A 24392-nucleotide genomic window follows, 5' to 3' on the forward strand; every position below is an offset into this window, starting at 1 on the left:
CAAAAAAATGCATCTTCTCCATCTATAATTGTATTTAGTTGGGTAAAATCTCATGGTGTTGTCTGTGGGAGCTTTCAGTTTCTCACCAAGAAGCCAATGCATTTATCTGGCTCCCGTCAAGCAGAACCTCATTTCCTCAGCCACACCCAGGAGGAGACAATGTCAGGGAGTGAAGCGCTCCATTCCCGCCTTTCGACCGACACTGAAGAGCACTCTGAGCTGCAAAAACAGAGCCTGATATGCAGAATCACAAGTCTCATAAGATTTACCAATTCTTAGTTAAATCGGTATGCACTAAGGCGAGAAATCTTTTTGGATTTAAGTATACTGCATGCCTAAAGGTAAGACATAATGAAATTACTTTTCAAGAAATTAAATAAGTAACCAAAACCAACTTTGTACTGCTAACTTTCTCAACTTTCTCAGAAATCAGGAAACAGTGGATGGAACTCCCTGCTTACACTGTATCCGCAAAATGATTTAAGGAAACTGAAATCCAGTAACAAAATAACACAGTGAGCAGCATGCAATTTTCCCTACCAACATGGACAGTGTTCCAGCAGAAGTTATATCTAAAGGTCGAGCATTTTGCTCCTCAACAGCTCAGTTCTGTTCCAGGCTGAGTGTATCAGCAAGAGCATTGTTTATAACAAAGGGGTTTTTTGTTTGTTTTTGAGGTATCCATGAGGAACTGGAGCTAGACCACCAACTGATTCCATGTAGGCCACCCAAGTATTCCCACAATTATCAAAAGCAGAAATATCTATTATTTTTTTTTAAATCATAGGATTTTGCCTTTTTTATTATTATTTTTGTTATTTTTTTTTAATAGTACTGACTGTAATTTAACACAGCAAGGCAGAGCAGAGATTTTGCCTGCGTATCGGAGCGGGTGTTGTGCATAATAGCAAGGACTATTTCAAGACAGGACAAACAGAGCCATGATGGAAGCCATACATTGCAAGCAGCGTTGACATCACGGCACAGTTTCCCCCCGAGAGTCAGTTTTCCATGCCCTAGGCAAATGCTCAACTGCCTTTTATCAGCACTATTAGTCATTACCATGACAGCAATATAGGATGAAATCAGCATCCGTTACATTGCATAGTTACCTTAAATGCCATCCAGCCACTGAAACACAAAGGGCTGGAAAATTACTTGGAGCAATATTGTGCTTTTGCTTGTGCTAGTGCATTTCTCAATTGATGCAAACACATTAAGACAGTTAATCAATTACAAATCAAAATCCATTCTCTGTACTATTAATGAATGTAACTTTGTTTAGGTAAAAGCATTGTGTTGAAATGCTTTGAACTAAACATTAACAGTGTATAAATTATAAATAACAAAAGCTGAACAAACTGCTGCAAGGATTTTCACTTCTAGAAGTACTTCTTCCAGAACCTAAAGCACTTCCTTCTTGTTTTCTTCTATAAATGTATATTCTTATAATGTGCCATGGACGAATCCTAATCAGTTGAAGTCCTCTCACAAAAGGAGATAAGGAGCAGTCGAGCATAGGCCTGAAGAATCACCTTTCTGCCTCCTTAAAAGCACATATGGTGCCCATTTCAAACATGACCTTCTGCAGCTTGAAAGGATGTTGCAGCTATTTTCATAATCAACTGCTTTCTTCTTCAAGAGTTCTCAGGTAATGTAGTGTGGAAATTGCACTGTGTCTTATATTACAGTGACTAGCATAAGGATAAAAGACTTGGCAGGAGCGAGGTGATTTGATGCTCTACGTGAAATTGGTAATGTGGAATATTTCATTTAAAAACAAACAACCAAACAAAAAAAAAGCAACACAACTAATTAGCACCCTTTCATTAAGCCGCTGGTTCTTCTCTATTTATGTCACACAGGTGAGACATAGGATAAAGAATCTGATTTGCAACCTATATGTCAGCAACCCCACCTGCCCTTTGTGCATAAGGAGCACAGTGCTGGATCCTGAGAAGAGATGTGGTCGTAATTCAATAGCTTTAAAATGAATTATTTCCCTGTCAATATTACATCCAAATTGACATCCAAATCTTGATTTTCTTCTCAAGGAGGTCACAGGTACAGCACAATGTAGATTCTTAATGTGCCTCTGAAGAGACAAAGTGTTAATAGAAACACTGGAAAAGCTGCCTACTGCTGGTCCCAGGGAAAAAAGTCTGAGAGCCAGATCTTTGTCTCAGCCTTTGTCAACAGCTAACAGGAAAAGGAAGTAGAGCAAAACAGAATCTGGACCAATAGCTTTTCCTCTCAACTGACAGAATGATTAGATGTGCGTTTATTTCATCTAGGTATGCAATTCAGAAATTCAATTTTAAAGTCACTGTACCTTGGTTACAGATTATCCAGAAGTTTTCATTTGAGATTATAACGAAGAGAATGTAGATGACACCCACCCTGTAGAGTCCCAAGCTCCAGTGCCTGGCTCCCAGAAAGGAATTGCCTCGGAGGTCTGCCCACAGCTTGGCGGGCAAGGGGAAAAATAAAGGCCTTTGCTAGAAAAGTACTGAAAGTACTCAAAAGGCTCAGGAGTACTGAAATGGAAAAAATGAATAAAATTGAAGTTTCTAATGATATTTCCTTCCAGAAAAGAGCTTTCTTGTTAACAAAAGTATTAAAAAAACTATCGCTGGGTACCAGCCAAAATACTGCCTGACCACCTGAGTTTAGGGCTGGCAGCATGGACATCACAAGAATTGATCTCAGCTTCAACGTGTTCCAGTGTCTTTGCAACCCCATCTGCCCAATTCACAGGTTTTCATGTATCTTATCCCTGGCAGTACTATGGAATAATAATGTTCACACATGCAGACAGAACAGAGGTGTAAAGCGATGACATGCCCAAAGCCACAAATACCTTTTTGCTGGGGCAGCTTCCCAAGTCCTGCATTCACTCACACCTCACTCACCTGTAACGCTCCCACTCCAGAGGAATGAAAGCATCTCTGCCTCAGTTCCCCCCTGTAAAAATGCATCTTCTGAAGATGTGTAAAGCTAACTTATGCTACCTATATAGCATTCTCTGAAGATAAGAAATGTCATATAAATACAGCTATTACTGTATGCAGGAAATCTCAGGCTGTTTTCCATATAAAGGACATCAACAATAGCAGCAGAAGGAATAACACCATCGTGTCATGATCATGGTTTATATAATACATTCTAGGCTTTAATTTTAATTACCTACTGTCTTGCAGCTTATTTGTAAAACTGCTTTTTTCATACTTCAGATATGGGATGTTGATAAAATACTGAAAAAGCTTTACAAATATGTACATTATGTTTTGCTGCAGAGTCATTTGCTGCTTAAATTTTAACTAGCTTGTCATACTCCAGACTCGCAGAAACTCTTAGCTGTCTTTTGGCTTTTTATTTAGTTTTCATGTAGCTTATTTCTGTGCCTTTGCAACACATAATATAAGAATTACCGTAAACAGAAAGTGGAAGTAAAAGCCAATAAAAAATAGTGGTATTATTCAAATAAATTAAGTGCTTTTTTGGAGGTTTGTCACCAACTGTGATGGAAATACAAGATGGACATAAGTTGCTTAGATGTTCTTCATTCATATGAATATGAATGTGGTGGGGGCAGCTTGGTGACAAATGAAGATCTGAGATGGGCGCAGATATTTAGCTGAGACCACAACGCTCTGACGTTGTGGTATCAGCTAGCACTGACAAAACAACTTAAAGCCAACCACAGTAGTAATGGGCTACTTTGTGGACTCTACCTTGTTCCAGTTCGGTGCCACAATTTGTTATCCCTAGGAAGATTCCAGACACGCACAATGATAGTCTGGAATCACAACCGTGACTTCAGCGATTTGAACAGAAAAAGGATGCACGCCACATCAATATAAATGAATATAAAAATACTGTTGTAACCATTATTGCTTATTAATGTGTTCAATAAAACCATGGTGGAACTACTTGTTTTTCTGATGGAACATTACAAAACTATTAACATTCTCCAGGCACTCAAGAAGTTTTTCAAGGATAGTTTATTGTTTAAACTACAAAAATATCTGCTATTTATTTACTGGAGATACCTACATTTATTTCTTATTTCTAAATGGGTATTATTTTACTTTGCATCTTTCTCATGGACAGAAAAATCTACTACCTAGATTTGGTAAATGCACACAGTGTACAACTGAGACACAACTTTTTGTCGCATCATCTACCTCAAAGTTTGTAAGTAATTACTCTGCTTTGGACTCATGGGACCAGCTTAGAAAAATATTTTAAAAATATTTTAGATTATCTTTTTCTATGATTAATTTTGTTTTACTAAACTGAATAGTCTTTTAACAATGGGAGATTATCTCCTATTTATTCTGTTTTTCAAATGCATACTGGTTGTCTTCTCAAATTCAAAATGTACAATGAGTGGTATACTGGATTGGCAACTCTATGCCTATAAAAGCAGATTAATTCATCCCTAAAATTTGTTTTAAAAATAGAAATAATACAATTTGAAATAGTTTATTTTGATAATAATGAACTCTCTAAATAGAGAGCAATCATTTCACTGCTACTGCAGAATAATTACTTCACCTCACAGCAGTCAATTACACATTTCAGCAGCATTTCCAAGTTAAATCAAGGAGGAAAATCCACTGTGCTGTTCAACTGATTCTATCTTACCTGTAACTGCTCTTATTTATTGTAACTATAGCAAGCTTTAAAGATATCTGCAAGGAAGGATTTACAGGAAATTACAGCTCCAAATACCAATATCCAAGCAAGAATCAGTTCTGCCTGGGCAGCGACTTCAGACTTTGGCTGCTTTGCACTTCTGGAAATGAAGCTGGCAGGAAGTGGAAGGGGAAGTAACGCACTTCGGGACTGGATAAGCAGCGCAGCAGGAAGCGAGTGAAGGCAGTAACAGAGCAGTCACCAAGACAATGAATTCAATCAGACCTTACACTAACAAGGAGCAAAAGAAGCTTGACTTTGATTCTTAGCTGCAAATTCAAACACCAGGATTAATGGTCATCTGCTCTCTTCCTCCCATTGTAACAAAGCATAAAGCAAGCTTTGTTTGGTTTAGCATTCAGAGCAGGAGAAGACACTGCTCATGAACTAGCGCAAAGAGCTGTGCATAATCAAACCCTGCATAAGCTGAAAACCATGGGACAGAGTAAAGTTTAGGGATTTTGAAAAGTTATGGGATTTTGAAAAGAACCTAAATGAGACAGGTAGCTACATCCCAGTGCAACTAATGAACAAAATGAAGAAAAACCTTAGATCCACACTGTTTTCTACAGAGAGACACTTGCCTCAGGAGACTATTTTTATCTAAATACTACAACTTCTCCATTGGCTTCTCTGGGAGCTACCAGGAATAGCTACTAACCAAGTGAAAAAAGAGAGATGATGTCCCACGGACATACTAGACTAAGCCAAGTTTATGAAAATACTGATAGTGTGGCTTACTTATCCATTATAGAGTTCTTCAGCACTACCTTTTAACACCGAATGATGGTATCACGTTATCAAAGTGTAGTCCTTCTAAACTAGTGATAAGAAAAACAAAACCTGAAAATAATCAGACTTTTGTTGATGTGAATATGAAAAATTTTGACATTTTGCAACTGACTTAGATAGAGCCATGCTTACACAGACATTGCTGAAGGGAAGCAAATCTTTTTTAAAATGGTAATGAAGATTTTTATTTTTTTTTAACTTCCCTTCATCACAATTTCTGATGTTTTGTGCCCGTTTCCTAGAAAAGACCTTCTAAAATGGTGCTGATTATATATCAACACAAAAGTGAAAGTAAATGTATGTGTATGTATATATATATATATACACACACACATATACTGATATATATATATATCAGTATTAAGAACTGACATATATATATACATGTATATATATATGTATTAAGAACAATGTAGGAGAATCAATTCCAACAGGAATTACCTAATCTTTAATACTGCACTTTAAATTCAGCTCATCTGTGATGAACGTATCCCAACCTATGAAGTCAGTCCTCAACTGTTGTTTGAGGAATCAAGACTAGAATGGAAAAGAATGAGAAGATTTAGTTGGGTGCTATAAAAATAGGAAACTACTAATAAAATTTAGATCCTACTGAATTTAACAATGCCATTATTTAACTTTATTCTAATAACAAGTAATCCTTAAGAGAAACTTCCTTTTTCTAATTAATAAAAAACCCAACCATATGTCTCCTAGGAATACAGAGCACAAGAATGAATAAAAAGAAAACTCAACATCAAACCCAGCAAACTCAAGAAATAGGTTCCAGATGTTTAAAAGACAGATTATTTTCTTAGTCTTTTTAGTGTAGGTATGAAACTGGAAGGTTGGACTCTTTCCATGTTCTCTTCCAAATCTCTTACTGATGTAAAAATGTTCCAGTGGAACTGAGTTGGCTTCATTAAAACCACAGAAGAAATACTGCATGCCTCATGTTATCCAAATTTTCTCTGACCAGAAATGCTGCAATGATTTCAGTTTCACCTGTGCTATACCAAATCCATTTGGAGCCTTTTGTGCACTCCTTTAATGCTGGTAACTTTAGCAGCAGTGGTATTGCTAGAGGGAATCATTCATTGTGAGACTATTATGTAAACACAACGATGTGATAGCTAGGACTTGAACAGCATGTGGTATTTGCAACTCAAAAAAGAGCTTGATAACAAAATTTCATCTGATATCACGTACGGTTAAAAGTAATGAAGATGTGAGTCTTCAAATACAATTTTTATAGCCTGTACATCTGCTGTATAAACAGTAAAGGGAAACTGCTTCTGTTACTCTTACTATACGTTAAAATAGGTCTCCTTCCCTAGAAAAATACTAATACATCACAGAAACCAGTGTAGAATATACTGGACACTACTAATTGCACCAGGTGTTCACAGGGTTAGTTGCCAATGACCTCAGGAGTCTTAAAGCCTTCCTTCTCCAAAGTCAGTAGTAATGAAATGAAATGCTCCTATACTTTCCATAGTTTATGTGTAGCAAGACTGGCACAGAAGCAAGGTGTGTGTATTTCCAACTCTGAATCTTTCACCGATTTGCCATTCTCAGTTTGTAAGGCAAACTGTGTGCCCTACGATCCAAGTGATCAGTCTGGCTCATGCAAGGAATAGCAATGATTCTTCTTGAGGCCCAGGATACATGGAAAGTCTGAAAAGTGGCCCGTGCTCTTTGATAATATATCCCAAGCCAGCCTTTCTGGAGCAATGCGAGTTAGAAATCTGTAAGTAATGAGGACTGTGATGCTGCAAAGAAACAGAGACACAAAAATCTGGATCACATCCCAATATGCCAAACAGCTTGGCAATCTTAGATGGAAAATCTGCGAGCCTACAGAATTACAGAGAAGGCATCCAACAAGATACTACTGAGTATATGATGTCTCCCCCCACTCCTCTAACTCAAAAAAAAAAAAAAAAAAAAAGGAAAAATTATTGAAGAACAAGATATACTTTCATTATACAACTTAGTCAAACACTTAAGCACATATAAGGAAAATGCTTAATCTAAGAGAAGCTAAATTATTTTCTGTAATGCGTCCATTATTCTGACGGAAACACAATCAAACCCTCAAAAGTCGTACCTTAAAACAAGAAAAATGATTTCTGATACTGATTGCATCCCGAGAAGAATAAATGAACTAGTAAAATTTATCTTATGCATGTTAGATACCTAACTTTCCTAAGCACATGTAATTTATGCTCTCTAATAAGAAAGACTAGGGATGACAGCTTCTTTTAAACCTATAATTCAACTTTTTTAATCTTCAAATTCTGAAAGCAATCAGTAGATACTTCGGGGACTTTTTTTTTTTCACTCCTCAACATCCCCCTCCCGTAAGATCCATTCTGAATTAGGTTACCAGCACAACACATTGAAAGACAAAAATCTATTTATTATGGTCAATTTTGTAGAGAGCTGATTTAGATTAGATATGAGGAAAAAATTCTTCACTCAGAGGATGGTGAGGCACTGGCACAGGTTGCCTAGAGAAGGTGTGGATCCCTGGAAGTGCTCAAGGCCAGGCTGGATATGGCTTTGGGCAACATGGTCTGGTGGAAGGTGTCCCTGCCCATGGAAAGGGGTTGGAACTGGATGGTCTTTTAGGTCCCTTCCAGCCCAAACCATTCTGTCATTCTAACAAATAACTGCTGTATTTTTACACAAATTAAAATGATTAGTTTCAGTAAAATGTCTCAAGAATGAAATTTGAGTAAGGAATCCTGATTAGAACTTAGTAACTGCAGCCAGCAAAGAGTTTATTAATGGATTCTTAAAAGACAAAAGCCTCAAAGTTCATTTAGGATTCTGAAACAGGGATAAATTGTATCTTAATAAGTGTAAGTGCATTACATCACACTGAGTGTACTTTCTCTACTCTTTCAATGAAGAGTAGGCAGTTAATTGAAAACAAGATATGAATCTAAATCTCAAGTTCTTTTCCAGCATTTACAAAGCTTTTTCTCCCAAGAATAACTTTCACTTATTAACATTACCCTCTCAGCACAATAGTCATAAGTACTCTTATTTTCCAGAGAAGTCTGCTGACGCACAGAAGAATCTTGCCGGAAGTCAAGATGGCAGATATACGAATTGCTCCAGTGATGAGGTTTGACCAAACAATCCTGCCCTCAAGAACATTATTATAAAATGGTTTCATCAGTGATTCCATTACACACACTGAGAGTATTATCTTGTCTGAAGGATTAAACTTGAACCAGCCTGGAAGTGTATTCAATATAACAACTACAAAATTTCTATGCACTCAGAAATTTGTAGACACATGAAAACAGAATGCTCTAAAACAAATATCTGCTCTCATAGATATTAGCAAAAATTGTTGTAATTGTAGAATGCACACAAGTGTTCTAAGAACACTTGGAATTCTTTTTAAGTTTTTGCTTTATTTTTCTTCAGGAATACTTTAAAGCACTTGAAAGTAAATTTAAAAAGGTATTTAGCCCACGTGCTGCACTAACACCAAAGTAAATCAGACATTTAAACTCATATTGCTGCAGTTCAAAAGCATTCACTATTTAAATTTTGCTTACTGCATTTCCAGTTAATAAGATCTTTTGCTTCCTTTTTTTTTTTTTTTCCCCTTCAGTATGTGCCCTATGTGATTCTCACATAGATTTACAAAACCCTTAAGTATTTGTGGCCTCTACGTCTGAATATAATATTAAATATAATATTGAATATGTGGAGGTAGGTGTGTGTCCACTTAATCAACTGAAATGCCCAGCACTATGTTTGTAAAGCTAAAAACTCACCACTGAGGGAAAGCCTCAAAGCTGATCTTAATAGCCTGACCCCTGAATCCAAAAGTTTCTTCCTTCCTTCAAGCTCCAGATAAAGTCCTTACCAGCAGAACTGTACTGTTAAACTGGCACAATTTAAAAACAAACAAACAAAACCACCCAACCAACCAAACAAACCAAACCACCAAAACCAAAAAGGATAGCTTCAGTTCTTTGTCATACAACAGTTATAGACTGCATCATACTTTTAATAAAGACTGGACTAGATTTTTAAGCACCCTGACCAAAGTCTGAAAGTGATTATACATTCACAAAGTTTCACTGGGAGTTTAAATGGGAAAATAAGTTATTTCTTCCCTTCTAGTTCTTTCTTGCTTTATGATATTGCTGTGCAGATGTAAACAATTACGCTGCTCCGAAAAGAGACAAATACAACTGCCCCCAGTATTTTTGTCAGAGGTGAACCAACACCCGTTGTTACTTTTATCTACTGTGGGAAATTTGTGAATTGTGATGGAAGATGTTTCCTTTAAATCGTATCATTCACAGAAGAGCAGATTTCCAAAATGATGGGACGAAGAAGTTAAAAGCGAAACAAACAGAAAAAATATATTAAATTAAAAAACAAAACAAACAAAAAAAAAAACGAGTCCAATAAAGAAGAAAAGCATATGCTTAGGAATTGTCGGGAAAGATACAGTTTACTGGCACTGATCTGGGAGTTATAAACAGAGAAGTAAGCAGAAAGGGAGTATATATTGGTCTCCTTTACAATAGTGTTTTATAAATGAGTTTTTTCTTTCCGCTGTATCTTGGAGGAGGGAGCCACACTGGTGCAAACTGGAGTCAATAAAACTCAGATTTGGTTTGGTGGAATATTTTGTCCTAGATTCTAATGCTGTTTCTCTATTTAGTAATGGTTAAGTTTAATGTGTGTTGGGGGAAATTTAGGACCTATACTATATGCAATAGCTGCAACTGCAACTTATCAGCCAGTTCACTTATTAAAGTTGTTTCTGGAGATTAAAATCTGTTTTACTTTTTCCCCGATATTCATTTTTAAGGAGAAAACTGGCAGAAATAATGAAAGCAAATGAAGTCGTAGCATGAAAAAAAAAAGACAAAGGACCGGGCAACATTTAAATCAGAGTATTTACCTCTGTTTCAGTCACAGCTTTCAGTACCTTCCTTAGTATAGTCACTACAAAAATCCACAGAGACAATGAAAGGACTTGATTTTCTTTGTCTAGCCTTGCATCTTGCTTTCTCTTATGTTTTCTTAGAAAAACAAACAAAACAACTAAGCTTCCAAGTAACACACAGACGCTCTATTCAGTCATTTTTATGTGCAGAGACTGCTTTTGACTGCTGAATGACAGTGGCAAAACATTATTATTTTTTCCTTCACAGGTATAAAGCATCAATGAAAAAGGCTGTAGCAGAGAAAAGGAAAGAACAGACTCTGAAGGGATAAAGGAACCAATTGAAAACAAACTGCACTGAAAGCTTTACCTCATAATTCTAATAACTCCTATTACAGACAACAACCATTTACCAGAGTATTTCTATTCTTTCAGCCAAATTACTTCAGCAGGAAGGTGAGGAGGTTTGAGGAAGGAGAAACAAGCAACATTTGCAAGTATATAAAATCATACTGCATTCTGATGGTACTACAAGAATAAATACAGTATTCCTACCAATGAGCAGATCACTTGGCAGAGGCATTTCCAAGAGTATGTTATGGTTAGAAAAATCCCTAAAGGAAAAAACAAACAACAACAAAAACCCACAACCACTGTAGTCTGGAATAATGATGTTCCAATGCATTCGACTTTGGCATTATGCAATCCACATTTAGTGAACCATACGCCTTGAAGATCCATCACAGACAGAGCCTACCAAATTATGAGCTCAGCTGCTGTTACAGAAATAAGAAAAAGGTTTCTGACTACGCAAATGTAACATGCAGAACCAGGCAACAAAGCTTCTGACCAATGCCAGGACTACTGCTCTTTTATCTGCAGCTCTGTTACCTACTTTTAATGTAAAATATTTTTAGCTATGTATTTATTTAACCTAGTAATGCTTGCTTATAAAAGTACTCAAATTATTGTTTTATTCCCCCACAGCATAGACAGGATTACTAGTGAAAAGGAGAAAGAAATACACATATTTAATGGTAGCAAGTGTCCAGTAGTAAAACAGAGACCAAAAGTCCCTCTTGATGGTGGCCACATTCAATATCAACAAGGCTTTTCCATGAGTAGTGTTTTTATTACTCTCATTTGAATCTCTAATTACTGGGACTCTCACTCTACTTCGTGTGTATTCTCCCAAAACAAGAGCAAGTATAAATTTTGCTGATTTATGGAATAAAGATTTTATTAACTTTCTTCAGATGCTTTATCTTGAGTGAAATTCCAAATTATGCACCATGGCTTTTGAGTATTGTTCACCCTCCCTAAATATAAAGTGCAAAAAGACTGAAATGATTTAAGATCCCATGGCAAATGAGTACAGTTAATGCGCCTGTCTTTTTAGTACATCTGCTTATTATTTTTAAGAAGTCTAAGAGTTTGAAATTCAGGCTATTACCTAAGAAATAATGATGGTACTTTCCAGCTGAATGATTGATTCTTTTAAATAGCTTTTAAAACCTAAAAAATGTTTTACCGCCACTTAATATATTACCATACTTTCTTTTATACTTATTTGCAATGGGTTCATGGAACAAATATGCAACTGTACGCAGATTTTGAGCCTCTATTAAGAAGAAACTTTCCTAAATTCGCTTCTCTTTTTCCAGCTGTACTCATAAATATTTTAACCTTTCAAGACTATACTCAAAAAAGAAATCGTTTTTGAGACTCCATATGTTTACATTACTGTAGAACTCATATTTTAAGAACAGAATTAGATTTTTAGGCTACGTTGAAGACAGTAAACATTTGGCTAATGACGTTCAGAAAGGACATTAACACTCCCAAGGCTGACTGGTTAATGTAAAGGCCAGGAACAGAGCTAGAATTTGTCTTTAACTTGTGCGTTACTGTATCTGTTCAGCCCCTGATCAGTTAATCAATAGGGACTATGACATTTTTCTCAATGGTACTAACAACAAACAGAATTGAGTATTATTAGGGGGGCAAGATGGAACAGAGTGGTTCAGATCATGCTACTGCAACAATAATGTAGAGCAAGAAAACAAGCAAATAACAGAATATAGGCTAGGTATTTTATGAAGTGCAGTGAAACAAAACCAGAAACTACAAAAGAAACACATACACATAAACTATACTAAAACTTTTTTCACATCATATATCACGTTATGCAATGAGTGAAGGATTAATCTACCCTTACTGTGTCTTATGAAATAGCTAGCCAAATACAGACTTCAAAAATTATGTATTTCTATTCCAAATCTTATTACTTGTTGGCGTTTCCCTTCTGTACAAAAACACCACTATAGTTTTCAGTCTGGTACTTTTCACATTTTCTTCAAAAACATCCTAGGCATATGTAACGGTGATAATAACCACAGATATTCTAAAGGCCTTGAATAATTTTGTTAGGAACAAAAAAACAACAAAAACATATGGAAATCAGAGCTTGTACTACATAAATGGTGAAAAGAGAGACAGCAATTTGAAACAATATATATATATCTGAATTTCGTTATTTTTCTGTTTCAGTCTAATGCAATTTTCCTTAAACAAGTACAAACTCTTACAGTACAATACAAAGGCGTCTTTAAACCAAATCTTCTACCAGTGTCTTGCTCCCTATGAAGCACTTGTTTTGGCAAACAGTTAGAAGCCTGCCAAGAAAAGGTCATCGATCTTTGCCTGAAAAACTCCAGCCAGCTTTATACAGTAAGGGCTTATTACAAACACAATGCTTACCAGATGTTCCATCAGCTAGCTGGATGCAATCCAAGGGATGGCTATAAATCCATGGAGAGATGTTCCTTGGGAAGGCACTTGCCACAAAAATTGCATGAGCACCCATTGGCAAACCTATTCACTGAGCAGCACAATTTAGGAGTATGGTTTAACAACAGACTGAAATGCCACCTGGTACTGATCTGTATTTGTGTTAATGCCTTTAAAGAGACCTGGCTTTGATCAGTTAGCTTGCAAGGTGCATTTTCCCAATTTAATGCCTATGCCATTACTGAAGTCAGCATAATTTGCATGTGCAAAGAACTTCATGTGTACTGTCATGCTATTATTTCACTGTTCCTCCTTTGGTCTAAGGCTTTTCAGTTATTGTCATTTGGGTAACAATACACAAGTACCTGCTTTTAGATGCCACGCTAATGGTTAGCATGTTCATTTTGTTTGTCTCAGGAGAAATGCATCACCCACCCCATCAACAAATAATTATGAACAGGAGTTAGAGAAATTACAGATATCTACTGATATTAAATAGTATCCTGTTTTCCCAGATCTGTTAGAAAAAAAAGTTAAAGCTGTTTATTTCTGTTTAAAAAGAAAATGTCTAGTTGAGAATCGTAACCTTTCCATTTTAGTGTAAATGTCTACATTTCACTTATAATGGTTGTACTATTCTCCTTGGCTAAAATTTCGTGATTAACAAGCAATAAAAACCTTAAACAACCCAGCTGTTCTTGTTTTAGAACAACAAACTAGAAACTCAGGTTCTGGATGGACAAAGCTTTCTTACAGTTGTACAGACTATCATAAAATATGCAAATAACTTCAAGAAGAGAAAGGAAGAAAGAAACCTAGAAAAAAAATCATTTTGAGATAAGCTTTCATACTTTAACACAGAAGTATTTTAAGATTAAACCAAATAAGACCCAAGAGAAAAGATTTATTAGTAATAATTTTGAATTATTCCTCCTAAGATGAGAAAACAAAGGTGCAGCAGAAGCAGAAAACTTTGCAAATCAGAATTTAAGCTTCTTATATTTCTTTGGTTTTACCCTTTTTACCCACTTGTGGTTTGAATAATTTTTGATCTTTTGGTGTTGAAAACATGAACAGCTGAATGGGAAAAAAAAATCCCTAAACCCTACTGACATAAAATCAAAGCTTCAAAGGAAATAGGTTCTCAGTTGACACATTGTATAATGAATTTTGAAAACAAAGATTCTGGGTACATTTAAAGCTGGCTTGCACATTGCTGCTCGCTCTTGTTCTGTAAAACAAGTCTACAAGAGGAAAACTGAAAACATAGTAGTACTCTAGCTTTACCCAGGCTATGAATAAAAACGTCAGATCAGGCCTTTTGAAGAAGCAGAGTCCTGCTTACTGGGACTGAACAGAAGAGAACAACAGGTGTGTGTCTGGTTTCTCTGGTTGTATATTTTGCTTTACATCAAAAAAGGAGAAAATGACAATAAGGTCACTACAGACCTTATGCTCCTGAGCACACGATGCTCCTGTGAACTTGCAGGGGCAGCTGCACGTATAGAAGAGCTCTAACCTATAAACCTACCCAAGTCAAGCAATTGAAGAAAGACACCATTCATTAGCATTGTCAATTGAGCACTGTCCCGTTCAGATAGTTTTAGATTATTTTAACTCCAGAAGAAGACACAGCCTCAAGTCTAAAAGTGCAAAGTTCATGTGGTTTGCTAAATCTAGGTAAACAACTTTGCAGGCATCAAGCAGCAACCTTACTTCTCAGATACTTCACAATTTTTCTCTGGAGCAGAAAGACTGCCTTCCCAATAGCAGATCTATTTGTACAATTCTTTTGACTCCACTTAAAGCTCCAAAGAATCTGCAGAGGTTTGTAAGGGCTGAGAGTCTGCCTTTGCTTTTCCCCAGACTCCATATGGGTAGCCATCAACCTCTTCTGGCTCTTCCCAAGCTGCTTCCAATACGTCACCTTCTTCTTAGACATTGAAGTATGGAGGAAAGTAAGGACATGTGTGTTGGATGCTTGATCAAATTTTGGATTGAAAAATAAAAGATATAAAGGTATCTGCAATTAAGTTATTAAGGGACTTTGGAATTCTTCTTTATGTGTTTACCTTAAGCACGTGGGTTATGGGTTATTAAAAAGTAGGTTGTCCATCCGTTCTCATTAAAAAATTAATTCAGAAATGAGGTGACCTTTGCAAAGGATTGGTTAAACTAGCGAATACACACTAATATGATAAAGAAAGCTGAATACTGCGTTAAAAGTGTCAAGTGCTGTTCTTCACAATGAAAAACTTGAAACTTTCTTTTATAGAGGTGTTACTGCCAGGAGGAATAGCAAAGGTGGGCTTACAGATATATTTTGATGGAATAGATGTTATTGGTGTGAATAAAGAAGAATTTATAGAAGAATTTGTATAAGGAAAGGAAAGGAAAGGAAAGGAAAGGAAAGGAAAGGAAAGGAAAGGAAAGGAAAGGAAAGGAAAGGAAAGGAAAGGAAAGGAAAGGAAAGGAAAGGAAAGGAAAGGAAAGGAAAGGAAAGGAAAGGAAAGGAAAGGAAAGGAAAGGAAAGGAAAGGAAAGGAAAGGAAAGGAAAGGAAAGGAAAGGAAAGGAAAGGAAAGGAAAGGAAAGGAAAGGAAAGGAAAGGAAAGGAAAGGAAAGGAAAGGAAAGGAAAGGAAAGGAAAGGAAAGGAAAGGAAAGGAAAGGAAAGGAAAGGAAAGGAAAGGAAAGGAAAGGAAAGGAAAGGAAAGGAAAGGAAAGGAAAGGAAAGGAAAGGAAAGGAAAGGAAAGGAAAGGAAAGGAAAGGAAAGGAGAAAAATATTTCTAATATTTCAGAGAGGTAAGCTGCCCTATACCTTAGTGGAAAAGTATTTTGCTGAGATTTAACTATCTAGGAATGTAAGAGAAATTCAGAAGAAATGCAAGCATTCCTTCATAGGCTGCTCAATGCAGCAACTGGTGGCTACTAGAAACTATTTCATTGTCTGCCCGATGAGTCTGTTGGAGTTCGTATTTTAAAACAAAGCTCACAAAATACAAACAAAACAAGTCAAAACTTGATGTAAAGTGTTCTGAGTAAACACATCACTACCACTGATGTGTATTCATTCAAGCCAGGTAAGTGACGGAAATAACTGGCTAGAGTAACAACCAGTAAGTACTGAAGTAGGGAAGGAACAGGTTTATGGGAGTTGCCATCTGAGAGTTCATGGGATCTTGGTAAAGTTTCTTTGGTCAGTATCTGAACCTGACAGAGCTTTACACAGGAAACACTAGGACACGGCTGGTGGTAGCAGCAGCCTCCCTTGTGACAACTCACTCCTGACAGCAGCAATTAAAAGGACGTAAACACATAATTTTTCAGGTATTCCCTTCCACAGAGTACATATCAGCCACTAATACATCTTGGTGCGGAGCACACAAATCACATTTGATTTCCCTCTCTGGCTTTACCTGCACATGCTGAGATAGCAAAGGGCTGTACAAGATGAGCTCCAAGTTGCAATGACCAGCCTTAGCGCCTGAGAAGATCCATGAGCACTGCACAGTTTCTCAGCACCAAGGCACAGTCAGCCTTCTATGAAACCACACAACAGTTCTAGTAAGGATGGCAGAGAAAAAGTAAAAAAAAAAAAAAAAAAAAAAGCAAGTAAATCACAGAAGAAGCTATAAGGATAGGATTCTTCCCCCAAACTGCACTAGTAGAGAGACTCTCAACTCTAGGAGAAGACAACCAAATGCAGTGTCAGCACCTGAAGGCCCATGGTTTAGAGCAAGGCTGCAGAGAAAGCAGGCCAGCTGCCACCACTTTCCAAAAGCTTCTCTTTTGAGAACCATGACTTGGCCTAGTCCCAGAACAGCAATGATCAAAGATGATGATTATGATAATAATAATAAACTGACAAAAGTGTATTTGCAAAAGAAGGCATTAATGAAAGAGAACTCCCTTCTTCACTAAAATAGCTTGCTGAAACAACCAAACAAAAAGTCTCATTCCTGGATGAACGTCATTCAGACTTGGAGATCTCTGGACAAGTACCTCCTGCTGTTCTGACTTCAGACAGTGAATAGCACAATCAAACCTCATTTTTAGTGTCCATTTAATATAACAGGCATAATTAATGATGATAATGATGACAAAGAAATAATCTAAGGAAAAGTTCTGACAAACATTAAGAACTGTAGAGATAGTTTTCAACCCATGGGTATTTTCTGTTAACAGAGCTTTGGAAAAGGATGCTACACATAGAACAGAAACACATTTTTACTAGCTGTAGTGGTTCTACCAAAACTGGATGCCTATAATAAATCCTGTGGATATTCTGATTAACAAGCTGTCTCTATGTTAAAGATTCATCAACCATGAAACACAAAAGTGACATTGAGAAGCATACTCTGCTTCTACTGACACTACTTCCCTTATTTCCTTATCAATGTCTGCTGTAGTTCTGCTGTAATGTATGTCAATCAGCAATATCTGTACCTGCCAAACTGACAGCCTTCAGGTAAATGAGCTAAAGAACTGGAAAATCTCTTCTAAATTCATATTTTTTACTTAAATGTTAAATGCATTACCTGATGTAGTCTTAAGTCTAAGGACGTTGGTGGATATTTCAATGCAAAAGGCCAAATAACCTAAACAAAATCATTTGCATTCATGAAATACTGCCAACAACTCATCTAACAGGTTTTGTTGTGAAATATCACCTTAAGTTCTTCATCCTGTGAAATTTAAGTCTTATGAGCAGATGAATCTGAATAGATGAACATACCAGAAGACGTAATCTTCTGTGACTATGCAATTTGTAGACATAACCCAGACCTGAGCAACAGGCTGCATTCTGCAGTACCTACCACCGCCAGCATGAGCTGTGGCATTTTATTGGAATATGACTGCCCACTGTAAAGTGAAGAATCTGCAATCGTACAGAAAGACATCTGTATAAGGTGAATTTGGGCATCTAACAATAATCATCATGGCTGATTAGACATACTCTGCAGAAAAAGTTTTAAATAATTCTTTTTTATTATTATTATTATTTTTTTTTAATTACAAAATGCCTACAATACATAAAGTTAGAACAAAAAAATCTGTCAAGGTCATTCTGCAAGTCATTCTACAGGTACTGATTCAATACTGACATATTGGAAATAGAACTTAATTTGTAAGTGGTAGAGAGCATAAGCATTAGTAGCTATATGCATTTGTGTCAAACACAAGCCAATAATTCCAAAGAAAGAAGAAGTCTACAATGACAAATGCAGCAAGGAGGTCACAAGCTTTTAAATATAGCAGCATCTGTCTTTCAGTCTATATAAAACTGAGTTTGTTGAAAATGTTTTTAATCATTCGTCAGGCAATTTACCTCTTACCCATTTGACGGCCATCTGCTATCCCAGTTTATAAATTGAATCGTTGTGTCATCGCATTACTTGTGTTTTAAATGTTCAGACTGCCTTTGGACCTCAATCAGCTAGCTCTTGAATATTTCTGAAACCATTCAGAGACTTTCACTCACAAAATTTTATAAGCACTAAAATAGACATAAAAACTGCTGCCAAAGCATGTCAATAAAACAGTCAATGAGTGCACTTCAGCCTAGAAGTAATACCTATGGTACAGCAACAATGAATTAGTATAAAATATCAATATGACCTTGGATGCGGATCAGCAATGAGGAAACAAACAAGACAGCATGTTTTATAAAAGTCTCCTATTCATCCAAAGACTGATAAGCAGTCACACTCTTATCCATAGCTCTGTCAGAAGCTGAAAATATGAGACTAAAAACCCATACAATCATTACATCCGGTTTGTGAAGTAACAGAGAGTATCTACGATAAACCTTTCCAAAGAAACTTACTTCTAAACACTGATCTACTATAAATGTCTTTCTTATACCTATAGATATAGGTATTCTATATAACTGTAACTAAAGCAAAGTTTTAACAGATGTTTGTTTAATAGCAGAATTGACTGATTTCTTGCTTTGCAAATCTGACAAAATATCCTGGCAGAGTTATTAGAATTGCTTATTCTTTCTTAAAGATCCTGTGTGCTTGCATATGGCAGAGTACATGGTTCAGTGAAAATTCCAACTAACACTACTGCATGCTGAGTCAGGCCTATAAGAGCGACATTTCTTTCTATTTGGCCAAAATGTTTTCTTTTTGAAATATCCCTTAAAGTTCTGAGTGGGCAGTTATTTGTCAACGTTTTAAAAATCCAATACAGGTATTAAAATTGTAACCAAATATTTGTGTAAAAGGGACTTTACTAATTAACTGTTGCAGTTATTTTAACCTGTGAATGGATACCTTACTGTGTATCTATATTTGGGAAGTTTCCACTGACACAGCTGTTTGCATTCATGGGAAACAAATGCATATTTACTCTGAATGCGCACAGCCCTTTTGAATGAAATAAATTTCTAAAAGGTAAATAACCCTGCACATCAATTTTGGCATAGAGAGTGTAAAGAGTCGAACCACAAATGTTATGGAAATACAGGTCATATAGTTTAAAAAAAATATATTTATAATTTCTCCATTTAAGTGCTGTTTTCTCTCGCTCTTCTTCCTATATCCACATCAGCATAATGTGCTGAATGTTTTGGAGAACTCAGACTGAAAACATAGTATAGTGATGTTTGAATTTTCACAGAAAAATTTAAATCCTAACTTTTGAGGACATCACCTTCTGCATGATAAACAGTTAATTTAGCATTTTATTTTCTGTATGTGGGCCAGACAGTTCCTACTATGGAATTTACAAAAGATTGCTAAAATAAATAGTTACTCACCCTCCCTCTCAGTGCAGAACAAACATTCCAAAGCTATAAGCGGGCTACAAAACAGCCTTAGTTTAAAAAAAAAGTGATGATAAAAACATTTCTGTTGGGCTTGGTTTTGTAAAGGCTTTTTATGTAGTTTGCTTTCCATTTCTTAGTATTTCTTCTTTTCAACGTTTTTCTGCTTGAAAGACTAGAATTGAATGGGAGCAAGTTCTAGAAAATGATGTTTTCAGAACAAATCCAAATACCTTGAGATCTGAGCAATCCATTGTGAGAGCTGTCATTGCTGCAAGATATCCAGTGGAGAGCAGTCTAAAGCACCGGGCTTTCAAGGTTGCCCACTCACAAGTGTAGCATAACTGCTGCAGTACAGCTCCTTCTTTAGGCATCTTCTAAAAGTAATTTCACAATATAGGAAAAGGCAAGAGAAGCTGACACACCTCTATAAACTCCTGTGGATTTGTAGCTTGTCTTCAGAATGGGAGAAAAACTACAAGCAGCAAAGCCAAGAACTCAGCCCTTCTTTCTGTGGTTCCAGATAAAAATTCCTTTCAGATGCCAATACTGGTATCTAATAGTGGCTCTCGGGAAGTCTGGCAATATGACAAGGCAAGGCAGAAGTACTCTTTACCTCCCTTCATATTGTCATATTTTCACCTTTTTTAGTACACCTATGCCACACAAGCGATGGAGGTCCGTGAATGTTCCATTAGAGAGATGGGAAGGACAAGTTGTGTACTTTTGTCAAGGAAGTCAGATTATAACAATGAACTGTTTTTATTGTTTTGCCAGACCAATGCAAGTAGTGCAGAGGGATAAACAATCTGGCAGCTGCAACTAAGGGACAATTTAATTTTAAGAGACACATGCTAACAATGTCTTATATTGATATTAATTAAAAGCTTAGTAAAACTGTTGAGAATATACTACTAACATACAGTTTCTTCTTTATCCATCATTTAGGATCTTATACATAAGCTTTTAATTTATATAATGATTTATTCAAGTAGGCACTCACTTGCAGAATTGGGATTTTGCTTCTCAGAAGCAATTTAATAGCAAAGTTTTCTGCCCACATTAATAGATTCAACTAATTAAGTCAATTTTACCAAAACAGAATTTGGATATCTATCTTAAAAATCTTTTAGAGGTGCCAAATTACTGAAGCTATGTTATTGATTGCTGGTAATCAGAAACTTGCATATATCACATGAAACAAGACCAATTTCAGTACACAGAATTACAAGACAGTACTGGTTTACAAGAATACCCCACATTTCCATGGATGATATATTTAATTGCCCATTCTGTGAACTTAAAAAAAAAAAAAGACACGCATCATGATTTTTTCCTCCAATTTAAAATGTTACTACAGCTGTTTTTATTTTCCTAAATTGACATTTACCCTCCCAAGAATCACTAGTGAAACAGTGATAGTAACAGGACTTAAGAGACTCAACAGGCACCTTCTGAGAATGCACAACTGTTTTATCCTACCATACAAGTTAACATTTCCAAAACCAGGCAAGGCAGGGTTCCTAAACACACTGATAGGACCAGGTTCCATTTAAAGAAGTAGTTAAGACTCTAAGCACTCAGAAAGAGGCCTAGCAGGATTCACAAATATAATTAGGGTGCATAATTCCCACTTGAAGCTGAGTACTGTGCACCTTCTCATTACATCATTTACAATCTTTTATAAGTCCCATTAGGCACATTTCTGATTTGCTTGGTACTCTTATGTGTTTGGGTGACAGCCTGCATGTACTTCCTAGAGCTTCCTGTTTAATTAGCAGTGGTGAAAGTCCCTAACTGTGGGTTTGTAAAATGTAGATAGGTTTAGATGTAGATCCAGACATCATTACACCTGCCCATTATCTTTCTCTGTTGGAAAACCTAACTTCAGAGGGAATTCTGCCTGAATAGACTGAAGCAACAAGCTTTTGGTTACCAAGTTTTGAAGACCATTGCCAAGAAGTTCTAAAATTTAAAATAAAACATTGCTTATTTTTTATTAAGAAAACAAACAAACAAGAAAAAAACACTCATGGTTTTATGTCAGAATTCACACAGCATGAAGAAAATGCTATATACTCAGTTACCATTTACAATGTTGACTGGAATTCAAAACCAGGACCCTGGTTAACAAATTGGGTCAAGAGCAGCAAACACCTGAAACAACCCTAGCTACTCAAAAGTCACGCATTTGAGTCTAACCTTAATTCTAGGCTTCTTTTATATTCAGCAAACACAGATCAACTAAAATGAACTGCCCCACTGAAATGCATAAAATACATATCAGATGCATTCTCTTTACGTAAATATTTATATATGTATACAGAGAGATCAGGTGAAATACACGTTTTTGAAACAAATAGAGTAGGTTAGTTTCAGTGTGGGTGTTTTCTCCCTGCAAAAGGATGTATACAGTGGTTATGTTAAATTAGTCATTCTACTTTAAGACAGCTTAGGCAAGAGGAGTCTCTTCCAAAGTTCGCTAGGCCTCAGCCCTAGTAAATTGGTCTAAAAATAGAATTTCATAGTGCTGCTAACAAAACACCATAAAACAAGTTTATGGACTGTTGTACAAAATTGGTCCAATTTCCCTTGTGAGGAAAACCATAGCTTTCCCAGAGAATTTTGCAATGCTTTTACACAAAGCTTTTCCATGGTTACTTATTTGATAGGAAAGCTCTAAAAGTACTACTTCATTTTGTAAGCAAAACAACTTCTCTAGGGTACAACCAAATTCACCCTAACTGAAGTCTCTGTCTTCACATAAGAACACATTTCATAAGCTGTTTTCCTCAGAGGTCTGTTTACACATGGATTCTCCTGTTCTTACGCTCCCCTTCTACAGTAATACAGTGGCACAAACTATAGTTCTGCAAATTTGTTTCAAAGCACTGCTAAATTGTCACAGGGTAAAACACCAAATAACATAGGTGACATTACCATAGACTTTTTCCTGTATAAAAGGTTACAGAGTGTTAAAGAACTTTTGAAGAACAACTAAACACCATCTTCCTGTCCTTTGACAGTCCAGCTCATCTGAACACATCTTGCAATGCAGTAGTAATGCTATACTCGCCTGGGTATCAACCAGCTATAAATGGAAGCTTGGAAGAACATCTGCTTGCCAACACATCTTAAAAACCAATACTGTCAACCACATTTTAGTTGTACCATTGACATGAGAATTAGCAAGATATGTAGAAACTGCTGTTAAAGCAACGGCTACTACTTCAATATGTAGCAAGAAAAAAAGGCAAAGCATGTTTTATGTGGGTACACAGCTAGAAGACGAAGTCTAAATATTGGTTTGCTTTGTTTTTAAACATCAAGATGTAGTTCAGTATGTGTTTTTGCAAGTTACTGTTAATAATTGGTCAGAGCACAGCAATTCATTACAAAGAACACAAATATAAAACACATTCTTCCACTGTTTCTTAACTGTGCTGGGCAAAATAATTTCATTTCATACCATTTTCTATTTCAGCTCCTGTCAGGGGTTGCATGAAACTTCTTTATGTACTCTGAATGAAAGATAACCTTGTTTAGCTGAGCTCTGTAAGCTACCGGGGAAAACGGATCAGAAGACATCACTTAAAACAATCAAACCCAAATGAGCCATCCTCATTTCAGCAGGTTCAGCTGTCATTGAGAGCAGAATCAATAAACACAACAGAATTGTTTCTTTATAAACTCTCTTATTCCTGCCATATACCACCTGACTCCTATCCCAATTAAACAGCAGAAAAATATCTTAAGTTAATTTCTTCATTTTTTTCCCCAACATTTATCTGTCATAACAATGGAAACACCTGTTATTGTTACAATGTTGTGCTCATTACTTGAAAAAGAAAACATTTATTGGAAAAATAACAAATATTAGTATTTATGAAAGCAAATAAACTCTCTTTTCCCCTCTTTGACATCTCATCATTTCTACCTACATAATTAGCTAACATTCTTCCAAAAATAAGAATTTGGAAGTTTCTTTTAGAAATTAATGATTCTAAACCCCTCTTCATTTGATTACTGTCCTTTTAGTCAGCATTGTTATCACTGGTGATTAACAGGTTAAGATGAACTGCAAATGCTCACTGACTCACAAGGATATACATCAAAATGTACTCACTTTAACTTGAGATTGTACAGATTACGAGGGCATTGGTACAGCACCTTCACTAATACTTCTGTTGTAAATGCCCTTAAAGATTCCATTCATGAAAGAATAAGAAAAAAATATTTAAAGTCCCTACCTTCACCTGATGATCCTGAAAGGTCTATGATGACATACACTCTCCCTTCTGGCTCCAAGTCAATCTGCAATCAAGAAGAGAATTAAAAGAAAACTCAGAACGGCTCCCAAAGCAAGTGATTGCACATGCAAGGAAACCCAAAGTTTCCAAAACTTGT

At 36.2% G+C, this 24392-nt stretch overlaps 1 protein-coding gene across 1 annotated transcript in view; it reads right to left on the reverse strand.

Annotated features, from left to right (window-relative positions):
- The window catches only part of PRKCE (protein kinase C epsilon), a 294866-nt gene that overhangs the window by 168987 nt on the left and 101487 nt on the right, over positions 1-24392 (reverse strand). Inside the window, exon 2 of the mRNA XM_032183852.1 lies at positions 24236-24299. Coding sequence (XP_032039743.1) covers positions 24236-24299 — 64 coding nt within the window. The remainder of the gene's footprint in view (positions 1-24235; positions 24300-24392) is intronic.

The sequence above is a fragment of the Aythya fuligula genome, chromosome 3, assembly GCF_009819795.1.
Source record: "Aythya fuligula isolate bAytFul2 chromosome 3, bAytFul2.pri, whole genome shotgun sequence".
NCBI classification, from domain to species: domain Eukaryota; kingdom Metazoa; phylum Chordata; class Aves; order Anseriformes; family Anatidae; genus Aythya; species Aythya fuligula.